This window comes from Macaca mulatta, chromosome 1 (assembly GCF_049350105.2).
Source record: "Macaca mulatta isolate MMU2019108-1 chromosome 1, T2T-MMU8v2.0, whole genome shotgun sequence".
NCBI classification, from domain to species: domain Eukaryota; kingdom Metazoa; phylum Chordata; class Mammalia; order Primates; family Cercopithecidae; genus Macaca; species Macaca mulatta.
Window position 1 is genome coordinate 12,763,493 of NC_133406.1, and position 16,470 is coordinate 12,779,962.

Sequence of the window (16,470 nt, forward strand, 5' to 3'; positions counted from 1 at the left end):
CTGCCAAAGAAAAGGGAAGTTGAGGCCTCTAATTTGAAGATGTCTAGTCCCAGGTAGCTTTTTTCCTGCCGGTATTCACCCCTGCAAGCTTCCAGCTTATCTTCTATTGTCTGCAGCTCGATTTTACACGCTGCTCTTTGTTAGAAAATGATTTGGGGGCTGCTTTTCGTTAAAAAGAAAAACCTTACTGAGGACTCCCATACCCTCACTATCTGCCTAAGTAGTTTCTTCTTAACTCCTCTGTCATTTTGACACTATCCGTTTGAAAAGCACACTGAGGTCATCCATAGTTGAGGCTGTTTGGCTTCATTTAGAATCATAGGAAATACAGTCATGGCTGGCCCTAGTGGAATGACCATCTATGTCCCTCTCAAGCTTGTTCAACCCGCCTTCTTCTGTCGTTGTTTTTAGTTTAGTTTTAGGCTTTTAGCGGCCTGAAGTCATAGTTTTAGCTTCTGTCTCTAGTGATAAGCAGAAAAGAGAGATGAGGAAGGGGCTTGTTAAAAGAAAAACTTCAGCCGAATTAAATTTAAAAGAGTTTAACTGAGCAATGAACTATTTCTGAATTGGGCGGCCCCCAGAATCACAGCGGGTTCAGAGAGACTCCCCCGCAGCCACGTGGTGGAAGATTTATGGACAGCAAAAGGAAAGTGACCTGCAGGAAATGGAAGTGAGGTACAGAAACAACTGGATTGGTTACAGCTTGGTATTTGCCTTATTTGAACACGGTTCAAACAGTTGGCTCCATTTCTTTGCCCAAAACTTAGTGACTGGCACAAGTGTGGGCTATCGTTGGTTTATACTTCCAGTTGTTATAGTTCATAATGTACAGAAATATCTTTCGGCTGAAATTATATATGTAAGGAGGCAGCTTGAGGCTAAACTTAATAGGCTTTAGTGGCCCAGCCAGAAACAAAAAGTAAGAACCCATGACTGTATTCTCTCTCTCGGACACCCCTGTGACCTACTGTCATGGCCAAATCAATTACATATTATCATTGCTTACAATGAGGGAGTTATGCTGATTGACATAGCTAGCCCTGCCCTATCTCAGATTAGGAAATACAAGAGGTTCATAAATTCTTCCATTCAAAAAATGTGGTCAGTTTTCCTGTACCTCACTTCCAGGTAATTAGGTTCATCTAACCAGGTTGATGATAGTTAATCATAAATTACATAAGCTACGATAGGCATACTGTTGCCATTTCTGGTCAGCCAGTGTCCCGATGCATGCTTTTTGGTATACCACAATCAAGACATCTGTGGGAACTGCAGCCGGCCGGCTCAGTGAGGCACAGGCAGTGGGGGAAGATGGCAGCAGCCATTCCACTGCAGGCGTGAACCCTGGAGCAGCTGCACAGTAAGCACCTGCCCAAGAAGGACTTTATCAAGTTTCTGCAGGACCACAATTCAGATTCGTTTCTTGCAGAACATAAATTATTAGGAAACATTAAAAATGTGGGCAAGACAGCTAACAAGGACCATTTGGTTACAGCCTATAACCATCTTTTTGAAACCGAGTGTTTCAAGGGTACCAATATGGTAAGTGTTTGCAAGTGAAAAATGTGATGCTTAATGAAGATAAACCCAAAGAAACCAAGTCTGAAGAGACTCTGGCTGAGAGTCCACCAAGATATGCAAAATCTGTTCTAAAAAAGGGAGATAAGGCGGGGCGCATTTGCTCATGCCTGAAATCCCAGCACTTTGGGAGGCCGAGGCGGGCGGATCACCTGAGGTCGGGAGTTCGAGACCAGCCTGACCAACATAGAGAAATCCAGTCTCTACTAAAAATACAAAATTTGCTGGGTGTGGTGGCACATGTTTATAATCCCAGCTACTCGGGAAGGCTGAGGCACGAGAATCACTTGAACTCAGGAGGTAGAGGTTGTGGTGAGCTGAGATCGCGCCACTGCACTCCCGCCTCCAGCCTGGGCAACAAGAGCGAGACTCCATCTCCAAAAAAAAAAAAAAAAAAAAAAAGGGAAATGAACAGCAGTGAATAACATTTCTCCTTTTTGGAAGATGGGGAGATGTTGTTCATGGCTGGTATACAGGAACACTACAAGATGGGACTGTTTTTGATACTAACATTCAAACAAACTCAAAAAAGAAAATACTAAGCCTTTAAGTTTTAAGGTCAAAGTGGCAAAGTTATCACAGGATGGGATGAAGCACTCTTGACTGGGTAAAAGAGATAAGCCTCAATCGAAGAGTGAAGCAGAATGGGCTTATGGAAAGAAAGCGCAGCCTGATGCCAAATTCCACCAAATGCAAAGTTCGTTTCTGAAGTGGAATTGGTGGATACTGATTGAAATAGCAGTGCTTCAGCTCTAAGGATATCAGCAACGATGATAAAACTTGGCCTTGAAGAAACTTATGTAACTAACTAGAGTTTGTTACTATTGGAAGGGAAGAGTCACCTGGAAAATTCAGTTAAAAGTAGTTTGAGGTGGGCAAATCACGAGGTCAGGAGTTTGACACCAGCCTAGCCAGCATGGTGAAACCCCATCTCTAGTAAAAATACAAAAAATTAGCTGGGTGTGGTGGCGCATGCCTATAATCCCAGCTACTCGGGAGTCTGAGGAAGGAGAATTGCTTGAACCCCGGAGGCAGAGGTTGCAGTGAGCTGAGATCGTGCCATTGCACTCCAGCCTGGGTGACAGAGCAAGACTCCGTCTCAAGAAAAAAAAAACAAAACTTGTTTAACCTGATCCCAACTTTTCAGAAATGTAATCCCTTATAAATCCCTGAAGTCTAAAATGTTTTACACTATAACTGTGTAAAATACTGGTCAAGGAGAACTTTTTCCTTTTACCTCATGTTGTAAACTAAATGGCGGAATAAAAACATATATACTTGGGGGGAGGGGCGTGGAAAGACATCTGTGATAATGTGATGAATGTGTGAATACAAGCTGAGGCAAAGGAAGTGAATTCGAATGCAGTACTCAATAAGAACTCAACATCCTGAAGGAGACATCTGTTGCCTTTGTCTGATCAGCATCCCTTTCCCCTCTATTAAAAATAGAAAGTTGTTTGAGGCCAGCCTGGCCAACATGGTGAAACCCCATCTCTATTAAAAGTACAAAAATTAGCCAGGTGTGGTGACACACTTCTGTAATCCCAGCTCCCCTGGAGGCTGAGGCGTGAGAATCACTTGAATCTGGGAGGTGGAGGTTGCAGTGAGATCACACCACTGCACTCCAGCCTGGGTGACAGAGTCAGACTCCGTCTCAAAAAAAAAAAAAAGAAAAAGAAAAAGAAAGTAGTAGTTTGTGCAGCTACCTCTGGCTCATTTCTTGTGGTCTGTAGGACTGTGAATCAAGGTGCTCACATTCTACCTTCTACCTGCAAGCTAAACTCCAGAAAGAATGTGAATTTTGATAGGAGGGACAGAAGACTAAAAGCGATGGGAATCGATAAGTATAATGGCAATGCCCTAGAAGAGACTGTTCAATCATGAGTTGTACTCTTTAGAGTCCCTGAATTCTGTCCTAATGGACTTACCTTTCTAGAGGTGTGTGGTGAAATCTTCCTCAGTACTGTAAGCAATTTGACATTTTTTTCATTTACTATTTCAAAAAAATTAAGAGTTAGAGCTGATTTTTGTGGCGTGCAATCAAAGGGGTTTAGTTGTCTGCACTTTCTTCCTGTTTCAACTTCTAACCACAGCCTTAGGAATGAGAAGGTTCTAACAGAACATCATCTGCAGGAAGCATGGGTGATAGCACATCGCCGCGGCCTCTCACAATGCCAGTTTCAGTGTAGCTGATTTTAGGGAAAGCAGAGGTAAATCAGCCAGAATGAGAGAACAAAGAGGAGGGCTGCCTGTTCACAAAGGAACAACCCCGGCATAGCACTCATAACAATGAACACTAAAACAGATCATGACAGGCACCACTCTAAGTGAACCTTGGTACACTGATATCTCATGACAAATACCTGCTATTTCCAATTTCACTCGCCAAGAAAAATCTCATTTGTCCCTTGAAGTTATGTGTCCGGCTTCTGAGCTGAAAACAAGCAAACGGGGAGGTTTGTTGCTGTGACTTTCTGGATTCTGTAACTAAGAGGACAGAAGCTATCTGACCCCTGTCTGCATTACAGTTCCCTGTCCATTTTGTCTCTCTCTCTTTCTTTTTTCACTCCACCCCCGAACCACTTTCTTCCTTTGTTCTTTAATAACAAATATTTCAAGCCTCTGGAAGGCCATGAATTCTGCCTCTGATATCCAGGCACTAGAGAGTCCTTAAAGAACCTGAGATTTTATAATAGGAAAATTTATAACCCACAATTTAAAAAAAAGTTTTGCATAACAAAATCCCAGGAAGTATGTGTTATTGACAACATCAAATGCAGCACAGACAAGGAATCTTTAAAAAAGTCTACCAAACTTGATAAAAAATTTCTCTTATCAAAAGCAGATTTATATGAAGGGAAGAAGGCAGCGAGCAGATAGGAAGTATAGGTTTGGAAGAGAAAAGGAGACATGGAAAAGTCGCTGGAAAAACCAAGCAACAATTTTTTTTTTTTGGAGACAGAGTTTCTGTTTTGTTGCCCAGGCTGGAGTGCAATGGCATGATCTCAGCTCACGGCAACCTCCGCCTCCCGGGTTAAAGCAATCTCCTGCCTCAGCCTCCCAAGTAGCTGGGATTACAGGCATGTGCTACCTTGCCTGGCTAATTTTGTATTTTTAGTAGAGACAGGGTTTCTCCATGTTGGTCAGGCTGGTCTCGAACTCCCGACCTCAGGTGATCCGCTCGCCTCAGCCTCACAAAGTTCTGGGATTACAGGTGTGAGCCACCGCACCCAGCCCGTTTTTTTGCTTTTAAACTAGGGAAGATCTGGATAGTTTGGAGGCAGAAGGGAAAGAGTTGCTGGAGAGGAAAAGGACAGGCAGGGCTGGCTTCATGGGCATGTGATCTGTGCAGTCAGCAACCCCAGGACCCTGCATTTGGTTTAATGCTCTGCTGGTTCTGAAAGGTATAAACCACTATGTGGTAGGCTAATTAATGGCCCTCTATTTATAGATCCTTATCCTAATCTCTGGAACTTGTGAATATATTATCCAACATGGCAAAAGGGACTTTGCAGATGTGATTAAGTTAAGGATTTTGAGATAGGATGGTCTGTAACCAATGTAATCACAAGGGTCCTTATACAAGAGAGACAGAAGAGCTAGGGTCACAAGAGAAGGCATGTGACGAGGGAAGCAGAAGGAGTGAAGAAGATGTGACCATAATGTGAGGTCATGAGGCAGGAAATGCAGGTGGCCTCTGGAAGCTGGAAAAGGTAAGGAAACACATTGTCCCCGAGAGCCTCCAAAAGCAACACAGCCCTACAGGTCCATTTTGGACTCCTGATCTCCGGAACTATAAGATAATGAATTTCTTTTGTTGTATGCAACTAAATGTGTGATAGCTTCTTATAGCATCAATGAGAAACTAATACTTGCCACATAAACACAAGGGAGATGTATTATTCGTTTTGTAGAAATCAAAGACATTAATAAAACTAATAGCAGTTACCATTTATTGAGTACTTCCTAGGTGCTAGGCACTATACTCAGGTTTTTCTGCATCTAATCTTATGTAGCCCTAGAACAAGATATGGGGTGGGAATTAAGGCCCAATAACTAACTAGAATGTTTTAGAGTTGGGATCTGCGCCCAAACTATGTCACTCTAAGTTTTTCTGTTTTACCCCATCCCCATATTTCATCATAAACCTTTCGGTTTGTCTTCATTCTTCAGCATGTGTTATACTTGCACGTGTCAATCTAGGAGTCGGGCGGGGGCAGGGCAGGACATGACATCCACATCTAGGGTGCATGAAATTAAAAAAAAGCCGAAGCCACCTCTACAAGTCACAGGTGGCTTACATAGGCACCCACAGCAGATGTCAGGCTACAGGAAAATGATGAGACAAAGAATACGCTTCAGACCGAAAGTCAAAGATCCCGCACCGTTAGTTCCTAACTCTCCCGCATACTGGGTGAATCCTGGAGCCTGGCGGGAGCCACAGCACGGACCGACGCAGGGAGGTCCCCAGCCTGGTTTCCCGGAGAAGAGGTCGCCCCTCTTCCCCCGCCCGCACCTCCGGGTGTTTTGGAGGCCCGCGTGGTCCCGCCTCATTGGCCGCCGTGGAGTCCGAGGCCTCGGGGAGGCGGAGCGGCTTTCGCAGTTGTAGTTCCCGAGTCCTCTAGTTTGTCGGCTCCGCCTTCCTGCCGCAGCGCCTAAGCGGCCTCCCAGGACCACAACTCCCACAAGGCCCCGCGCTCGGGGGGCGTGGCCGATGAGCCGAGCGAGCTGGGGGCGGGGCCGTCTGGGGGATGATGTAGGGGAGCTTGCCTTTCCTGCCTCACTCGCAGCTGCCGGGTATTTCGGAGAGTCTCCCGCCTCTGGACCGGCGTGCAAACCTCTGATCCTGGAGCCGCTCGGCCGCTGGGAACCGTCCCCTTGGGTCGTCGCCCGGGCCGCCCGCCGTTCCCCGGCCCCGAGGGACCCGGCTGGCAGCGGCGTGGGGAGAGATCAGCATGAGCCAAGGGGTCCGCCGGGCAGGCGCTGGGCAGGGGGCAGCGGCCGCGGTGCAGCTACTGGTCACCCTGAGCTTCCTCCGGAGTGTCGTCGAGGCGCAGGTAAGCCCGAGTGATGGCGGGCCGGGAACCCCCGGCCGAACACCCGCGGCCGCTACACACGGGCCGTGGCTGTGGTGCGGGGAGGGCCAGGCCGGGCCGGGCCGGAACAGAGGTGATTTCTGGTGAGCAGAAAACCCGGGGAGCAGAGACCTGACCGTCCAGTGCGGGAAACATCTGCGAACCGCCCGCAGGGCGGGGGGACGACGACACTCCGGGTAATGGCAGTCAAAAGAGGAAGATGGTGACGGTCCCCTGAGCTGTTTTCGTTTTTTCCTCTCGATGTTTTAAGCGGCTGGGAGTGTGGCGGGAGATGAGACGGGCATGAACCCCCTCGGCTGTCTTGCGAAGGGGTCGAGCGCCTAGAGAAACGGTGTCGTCCTTCCCTTCAGGAGTTAGCGAGGGAGGGAGACTGAGAGTAGGGGGCACTCCGCAGACCCCCGAGGCCCCGCCAGGCTCAGAGGAATTGGGAGGGGACAAGACTTCACTCACTTGAACTTTCGGACTAGAGCTTTCTGGGCTTTTACCCTTCCTCGAGCACCTTCCCTTGCTCAAGATTGCTTTGTTTTTACCCAGCTGAGCTGTGTCTGCCAAGTGGCATCGCCACTTAAGTCCCAGTACGAGACTGGGGGGTCTGAGTCTGGCGTTGTGGCTCGTGGATGGAGGCTCTGGCTCAGGCAGTCGTGAGGTGCTGGCTGGCTGGTGATGTGAAGAGATGATTACAAGTGTTCTCAATGTGCTAGAAATCCGAGGCTTAGCTGACCAGATCCTTTCGCCTTCAGAGAGGTGTTTGCTTCTATTCAGTAGAATTTGAATTGATTGCCAGGTGCTGCTGCCTGTTGTCTGCACCTGCTGCAAGGGCCAAAAAAATAAAACGAAAGTCTCAGGGGGCCTGATAATGAGGGGGAGATGTCATTTGAAGCAATTAGTGCTCATCTAAGAAAAATTGAAGGTTGACTATGAGTGTAACCGTGAAAACATGTTTTTCTGAATTGAGTCACTTTATTTCATGGTTTTATGGTACCCTGCACTAAATCCCAGAGTGCCTGAATGGTCCATTTGTGTCTGTGAACCATAAAAATAAAAGGGGCAGACTTTTTGGTGTTGGGGAACATGTTAAAATGCAGATTCTCCGGCCTCCAGATTATTGATTGAATGGATCTGGAATGTGGCCCAGATAACAGCATTTTAAACAAACATTGCAAGTACAGTAACTGTAGCAAAGTTATCTTTTGATTACCTCTTGGACCTCACTTGGAAAACACTGAAATAGAATAGATAGTGGTAGTCTGGGCAGACTTACGAAAGTACATTTTCCAAATTGTCTTTGGCAAAATTATTTTCTAGTCACTAGTTTCTGAGTGAAATTTACAATTAGATATTTTTCTAAAATGAGATTTCCCATTTTCTCTTTTTATATAGCATATATTAATTTATGCTTATCTAGAAACTTCATTTTAGATTTTTTCATTTACCACTAATTATGTGTAACTAATGTTTTATAATTTCACCTGTATTTTTAAAATTTTTGCATAGAGATGGGGACTTACTATGTTGTAGGGCTGATCTTCAACTCCTGGCCTCCAGCAAGTTTCTTACTTTGGCTTCCCAGGTGCTGGGCTTACAGGTATGAGCCACTGTGCCTGGCCTGCCCCTGTACTTTTAATTTCATTATATTCAAATGAATATAAATATAGTTCAACAGTTAAAGATTTGTGAATATTTGAAGTAGCATTGTGCCAACAGTCTTCCAAGTGAATATATTTGTTTTTTGTTGCCAGCTGTACTTTCTTTCTTTTTTTCTTTATTTTTTGAGACAATGTCTCGCTCTGTTGGCTAGGCTGGAGTGCAGTGGCATGTGTTGGCTCACTGCAACCTCTGCCTCGCGGGTTCAAGCAATTCTCCCTGCCTCAGCTTCCCAAGTAGCTGGGATAACAGGTGCTTGCCACCCCACCTGGCTAATTTTTGTATTTTTGTTTGTTTGTTTGTTTAGTAGTGATGGGGTTTTGCCATGTTGGCCAGGCTGGTCTCGAACTCCTGACCTCAGGTGATCCGCCTGTCTCGGCCTCCTAAAGTGCCGGGATTACAGGCATGAGCCACCGCGCCAAGGCCACCAACAGTACTTTCTACTGTACTGTTTTGCTCTTTTTTTTTTTTTTTTTTTGAGTCGGAATCTTGCTCTGTGTCACCTAGACTGGAGTGCGGTGGCACCATCTTGGCTCACTGAAGCCTCCACCTCCCGGGTTCAAGTGATTCTCCTGTCTCAGCCTTCCAAGTAGCTGGGACTACAGGCGTGTGCCACCACACGTGGCTAATTTTTTATTTTTTAGTAGAGATGGGGTTTCACCACATTGGCCAGGCTGGTCTCGAACTCCTGACCTCAGGTAATCCACCCGCCTTGGCCTCCCAAAGTGCTGGAATTACAGGCGTGAGTCACCACGCCTGGCCTGATCATCTTTTAGATAGTACTTTAATCTGTAAAATGGTTACAGATTATCTCATTTTATTTGATACATCTCTCCGAAATGGGACCATTGAGATAACTGAAGTTCAAGAAACGTAAATGTCTTTTTTTTTTTTTTTTGAGACGGAGTCTGGCTCTGTCGCCCAGACTGGAGTGCAGTGGCCTGATCTCAGCTCACTGCAAGCTCCGCCTCCCGGGTTCCTGCCATTCTCCTGCCTCAGCCTCTGGAGTAGCTGGGACTACAGGTGCCCGCCACCTCGCCCGGCTAGTTTTTTGTATTTTTTAGTAGAGACGGGGTTTCACCGTGTTAGCCAGGATGGTCTCGATTTCCTGACCTCGTGATCCGCCCGTCTCGGCCTCCCAAAGTGCTGGGATTACAGGCTTGAGCCACCGCGCCCGGCACGTAAATGTCTTAAATGAGCGAGTGACATTACAGTGGAGCCATAATGTGGAACCCCTTCTGGTCTATACAGTATGTTGGTATTTTCAATTCTCTCTAGTATAGAAAAGCCGAAGGAAAACAGGAAAATCAAAAAGTGGAATTCAGCCAGTTCTTTGACTTCATCCATATAATAAATTGGTAGAAAACTAACTGATAAAGGGAAGAATTAGAATTTTTGAAAACTATCTCTGTTTACAAGAAATCAGTCATTTAAGGAGATACATATTTTAAATGTTATCTCTTTCCAAAATAAAAGCAGAAAAATATTTTTGAGCACACAAAAGGATACGCGTTTGGATATCTCATGCCCCATTATCTTATAAATGAAATGTAAATATACTTTGTACTATGGTGAAGCACTGGAAGCTAAAGGCATAGTGCATACAAGTGATAGAACAATCTTCCTTTCAAAAGTAATTTCAATTAGATTCTGAATGCATTTCTGAGGTGGTGTAAAATTAAGGAATACACAGAACCCCTCAATAAATGAAAAGCCAGAAACTTAGAACTCAAATAGTGCTATACCAGTCCGTTACTCTGAGAGCTTCTCCTGAACCCTAAAGATCTTGAGCTACTTTAACAGTTGCATGGAGTGGAGTGGGCAAGAAATAGCCCCGTGTCTGCCCAGTGAGAGGAAACTAATAGGAGGCTCCACCAAAATTCATTTCTCATTTACCCTTATATTGAGGAGGTAGCTGTTTGGAGCCTGCACTTCAAACAATTACATCCTCAATATAAGGGTAAATGAGAAATGAAACCCATTCTAAGTAAGGGGAATGCAAAGAAACTTGCTAGGAGAAGTGGGGAAGAAACTGAGAATTTGTTACCATGAGTCAGTCCTCACGCAGGTTTGCAAGCCAAATATTTATGCTTGGAAAATTCATAGCAGTCCCACATTTGTATGCCTCAGGTTACTAATAAAAGCAAATATCCATCACATCTGGAGGAATTTATTTTTAACTCAAACCTTGAAAAATTATTGAAGATAAAGTGCCAAGAAGACTAAACAGCTAGCAGTAAAATATCACAAAACACAAGGAAACAGGGCACCATGAATCAGATATTAGACACAGACAACAGAAACAAACACATAATGACCTTAGGTTCTGAAATTATCAGATAGATAATGTAGTATCACTATGTTTAATGTGTTCAAATAAAAAGAAACTTGAAGTATAAAAGGGAAAAAAGATTTTAAAGAATGGCCAAAAAGATTTTAATAGTAATGAATTAGAAGTTCTAGAACTGAATTTTAAAACTCAATGGATGGATTAAATAGCTGATCATATCCAGCTGAAGAAATGATTATTGAATTAGACAACCATTTCATGTCTTTTTTCTTTCTCCTTAATCCCCCATCACCTTTTCATCTATCCTTACTCTCAGTTCATACCTTACTAAAATTGGAACAATCAGAAGAGAAATTCCATAGAGTAACTGACATCTATCCATTTACTAGTCTCTGTACCCACGTATTTTGACTTCCTGTTGGTTACCATTGATGAACTGTGTGCTTTTATCAAAGGCAGTCCCTTCACTTGCATGTGAGGTCTCATTCTTTCTTTCCCACTCAGGGACATGGCTCTAGTAATCTTCTCTTTCTTTCCTGGATCATCAGTTTGTCCTTCTCAAATGGAATTTTACTGTCATCATGTATTAGTCCATTCTTTTTTTGTTGTTGTTTCCTGGAGTAGAGTCTCGCTCTGTCACCCATGCTGGAGAGCAGTGGCTCAATCTCAGCTCACTGCAACCTCTGCCTCCCAGGTTCAAGCAGTTCTTATGCCTCAGCCTCCCGAGTAGCTGGGATTACAAGCTCCAGCCACAATGCCCGGCTAATTTTTGTATTTTTAGTAGAGATGGGGTTTTGCCATGTTGGTCAAGCGGGTCTCAAATTCCTAACCTCAAGTGATCTGCCTGCCTTGACCTCCCAGAGTGCTGGGATTACAGGCGTGAGCCACTGTGCCTGGCTTAGTCCATTCTTGTATTGCTATAAAGAATTACCTGAGACTGGGTAATTTTTAAAGAAAAGAGATTTAATTGACTCACAGCTGTACGGGAAGCATGGCTGGGGAGGCCTCAGGAAACTTACAATCGGGGAAGTGCTGCACCCTTTTAAACAACCAGATCTCATGTGAACTCACTATCGGGAGAACAGAAAGAGGGAAGTCCACCCCCATGATTCAAACACCTACCAGGCTCCTCTCCAACACTGGGGATTATAATTTGACATGAGATTTGGGTGAAGAGATAAAGCCGGACTATACATCATAAAACATACTGCTAATTTTACTGTTTTAAAGTTATCTTTTGATCCACATATTCCCTCTGCCTTTGCCTATTTTTTCTGTTCCCTCTAGAAAAATTCAAGAGTTAGATTTAATTTATTCTTACTATGCTGGTTCTTCTATTTTTCAGCCCTTTCTAATCGGACTTTTGCTCCTACCACACCTCTGAAACTGCTCCTGGCAAGGTCACCAATATCTTCCTTGTTGCTAAGACCAATGGTTGGCTCTTAAATCTCAGCTTTACCAAGTGACAGCATTTTTTCACAACTCATCACTCAATCTCCTTAAAATAATTTTTATTCTGACATCCTGGATATTAAACTTTTCTGGTTGTCTTCCTGTCTAGTGGACCAGTCTGTCTTAGCATTTTTTCTTTGTTCCTCCCCTGCCCTTGACTACTAATCGTTTGAACCTCGGGGTTCAAATCTTGTACTCTTTCTTCTCATTATCTTAGTCATCTCTTCTGGTCTCTTAGCTTTAAATACCAGATGTACAGTGGACTCTCAGTGTTAGTCTCCAAGACTAGGATTCTCAGCTCTAGATCTATGTATCCAACTTCTTTTTCAACATCTCCTCTTGGATGATTGATATCTCAAACTTGATATAGAAACCACATTTCTGATCTTTTCCCCCATATCTGCTTTTTCCACAGTCTTCCCCAACCTGCCTCCCCCCGGGCCTTATACATGAGCTCCAGCCAAATTGGCCTCCCTGTTCTTAAACACGGCAGATACGTTCTTGCCTCAAAGCCTTGTACTGTTTCTTCTACCTAGCACCGTCTTTTCTCGTGTATTCATGTGATTTGCTGTTAGATTTCTGCTAAAGTGTCACTTTATCTGACATGTCTCTTGTCTTAAATGTCCCTGAGCATACAAATCTAAAAGAGAAACCTTCTATCCTCACCAAATTCCTGTCACCCTTTGCTTAAAACTCCCCAATTGCTTCCTGTCTCACATGGTGTAATCCAAAAATATATTTGGTCTTTATTTCTGATTCCTGACACAAAGCCCTTTAAAACCCTTGGAATTTCTTGAGTCATAGGAGTGCCTTTTGTTACTCATAATGAGCCCCTTTCAATCACACTTGTGTTTATAGTAATGAATGACTTAAGACAGGGACCCTACATAGCTTCAGGATGGGGGGCTGGTCACCACGAGAACCCAAGTGATTAGAAAATTGAAACTTTTAGCCCCACCAACCTCCAGGAAGGGGAGAGGTGGGTGCTGGAGATTAGCTCTGTAAGAACTCTTGAACAACTAGATTTGATGAGTTTCTGGGTGGGGAACACCTTGAATTATTGGGAGGGTGGCATGTTGAGAGAGGGCAGGGAGGCTCTGCACATCCCTCTGCCTTAGTAGCTTGCCCAATGCATCTCTTCCATTTGGTTGTTACTGAATTGTATCCTTTATAATAATTGGTAACTGTAAGTAAAGTGTCTTTCTGAGTTCTGTGAGCCATTCTGGCAAATTATCAAACCTGCAATGGAAGTGCTAGGAACCCCCAACTGATAGCCAGTCAGAAGAACAAGTGGCTCAGGACCTGAGATTTGTGTCAGGAGTGGGGCCATCTTGTGGGACTCAGCCCTTAATTTGTGGGTCTGCACTGATGGTGGATAGTGTCAGAATTGAATTATTGGACACCACCCACTTGGTCTCAGAGTTAGAGAATCGGTTGGTGTGATAAAATAACTCAGATTCAGTAAAAGCTAAAATCTTACAGTGGTCTAATTCTCCTTCTTGCCTATTGCATAGTCCTCCTTATTCCTCACAAACACGGGACAAGCTTACTGCTTAGGATCTTTGCACTCACTCCCAGTGCCTGGAATGCTGTCCCCGCCATTCCTGCATGTCTTAATCCTCGCCAAAATGTCACTGACACCTTCTGTAACTGTCCCGTTTTAAATGGTTAGCAGCCCCCGTTCTGCAGTCTGTTTCCAGTCCCTAGGTTTCTTCTATATCACTTTATTACCATCTGACATTCTGTACTTGTTCATTCATTTTGCACCCCCTTTTCCCTATGAGAATGTAAACTCCTTGAGGGCAGAGATTTTTGTCTGTTTTTTTTTTTTTTTTTTTTTCTTCTAATTTTATATCTCCAGCACTTAAAACAGTGCAAATGTTATGTTGGGCCTCAGTAAATAGGCTGAATTAATGAATAAGTGAATGGAAGATAGATGCAAATAAATTATTCAGAATGAAATCTAGAGAGACAATGGGACAATAAATATTAAAGAGAACTTAAGATACCTGGAGAATAGAGTGAGAATGTCTAATATGTCTAATTGGAGTTCTAAAATAATAGAATAGGGAAGAAGCAGTATTGATTTCTGCAGATCAGTATGAAGAAGATAACAGAAAAGTGAATCAAAGATATAAATAGACATTTTACACAAGAAGAAATATAAATGTCTTGTAAAACATATGAACGTTGTACCTTATTCGTGCAAATAAGAAAAAAGATAACTTTTCATGCTAAATAGATTGGCAAAAATTAAAGCATTGATTAATGTTAAATATTACTGAGGATATGGGCTGGCACAGTGGCTCACACGTATAATCCCAGCACTTTGGGAGGCCGAGGCAGGCTAATCACTGGAGGCCAGGAGTTTGAGACCAGCCTGGCCAACATGGTGAAACTCATGTCTACTAAAAATACAAAAATTAGCTGAGCATGGTGGCATGTGCCTGTAGTCCCAGCTACTCGGAAGGCTGAGGCACGAGAATCACTTGAACCCAGGAAGTGGAGGTTGCAGTGAGCCAAGACTGAGACCCTGCACTCTTGCTTGGGGTGACAAAGGGAGACTCTGTCTCAAAAAAAAAAAAAAATTGTGAGGATATGGCTCAACAGTAACTCCCATTCATTGTTGGGGGGCTGGTAAATTGGTACAACTGTTTTGGAAATCATTTTGCCATTTCCTGAAAAAGCTGAACATATACTTACAGCAGTTCCATTCCTAAGCATATAACCTGGAGAAACTCTTTTTTTTTTTTTCTTTTGAGACAAGGTCTGGCTCTTTTCCCCAGGCTGGAGTGCAGTGGTGTGATTTTGGGTCACTGCAACCTCGATCCCCTGGGTTCAGGTAATCCTCCCACCTCAGCCTCTTGAGTAGCTGTGACTGTAGATGCTCACCATCAGACCCGGCTAATTTTCGTAATTTTATAGAGACAGGATTTCGCCATGTTGCCCAGGCTGGTCTCAGTTCTCCTGTGTCCACCTCCCAAAGTGCTAAGATTACAGGTGTGAGTCATTGTGCCTGGCCCAACCTGGAGAAACTCTTGCATGTGTTTTTATACCAGAATATGTGTCCAAAACCGTTTGTGTAGCAATGTTCTTTAGCCAAATCTGAAAACAATCTAAATATGGATTGTGGTAATTTTCTATTGCTGTTGTGACAAATTGCCACAAATATAATGACTTAAAACAACATAAATTTATTATGCTGTGGTTCTGGGGGCCAGAATTCTGAAAATGGGATTTACAGGGTTAAAATCAAGATGTCAGCAAGGTTGCATTTCCTTCTGGAGGCTCCTTTTCAAGCTTCTAGATATTGTTGTGATTTTTGGCTTATGGCCTCTTTATTCCTTCGTCTTCAGAGCCAGAAGTATGGCATTTTCCAGTTCCTCTCTGACTCTGGCACTCCCGCCTTCCTCTCTCATGAAGAACTTTGGAACTACACTCGTTTCACCTGAATAATCCACTATAGTCTTCCCATCTCAAGATCCTTAAATTCATCTCATCTTTCAAGTCCCCTTTGCCATGTAAAAATAATATATTTGCATATTTCAGGAATTAGGGACATCTTGGGGGTGGGGCATTCTGTCTACTGTATGCATCAAGAGTAGAATGGAGAAATTATGATATTCTAATAAAATGTAACACTTGCAACAGGGAAAATGAATGAGGTACTACAGACTTCATCATCAGAGATGCCATAATAAAGTGTTAGCCAAAGAGGCACATCCCAGAAAAATTCACACATTAGATTCCATTAACATTAAAGTTCAGAAACGGGGGCCGAAAACCTCAAGCATATTGTTTAGGGATGCATTACCAGAAAAGGAAAAGTTGATAACAAAAATAAGATTTATTTCTACCTTTACGGAGAGGGAGGTAGATGTAATTAAAGAGGAGCTTAAAGGATACTGGCACTGTTTATTTCTATTTTTTATTTTTTTCCTAAGATTCAGGGGGTACTTGTGCAGGTTTGTTATATGGGTATAGGGAATTTTTCAGCTCTTGTCCCCCTCCCTCCTCACCTTTTGGGGTCCCCAGTGTTGTTTCCTTCCTTGTGTTCGTGTATACTCACTGTTCGCTCCCACTTATAAGCGAGAACATGCAGTATTTGATTTTCTGCTTTTGCATTAATTCACTTAGGGTAATGGCCTCCAGCTGCATCCATGTTGCTGCAAAGGACATGATTTCTTTTTTTTTAATGGCTACTTGGTATTCCGTGGTGTACATGGACCACATTTTCTTTATTCCATCCACCGTTGATGGGCACTTGCCTACATGATGATTGCCTGACTTCACTACTATGAATAGTGCAATGATAAACATTCAAGTGCAGGTGTCTTTTTGATATAATGATATCCTTTGGGTAGATACCCGGTAGTGGGATTGCCGGGTCAAATGATGGTTCTACTTTTA

The 16,470-nt window shown here is 43.6% G+C and overlaps 1 protein-coding gene and 1 pseudogene across 4 annotated transcripts in view; both read left to right on the top strand.

Annotated features, from left to right (window-relative positions):
- The first annotated feature begins 1,311 nt into the window (after nt 1-1,311).
- Nucleotides 1,312-4,064, top strand: LOC100423403 (peptidyl-prolyl cis-trans isomerase FKBP3-like; annotated as a pseudogene).
- A 2,296-nt stretch (nt 4,065-6,360) lies between these two features.
- ERO1B (endoplasmic reticulum oxidoreductase 1 beta) overlaps nt 6,361-16,470 on the top strand; it is a 68,282-nt gene continuing 58,172 nt past the window's right edge. For all 4 annotated transcript variants that reach the window (XR_003730345.2, XR_013416001.1, XM_015126968.3 and 1 more), the window contains exon 1: nt 6,361-6,635. Coding sequence is in view for 2 of the 4 variants with exons in the window: in XM_015126968.3 (XP_014982454.1) it covers nt 6,534-6,635 (102 nt within the window). In the remaining 2 variants the exon portion in view is untranslated. The remainder of the gene's footprint in view (nt 6,636-16,470) is intronic.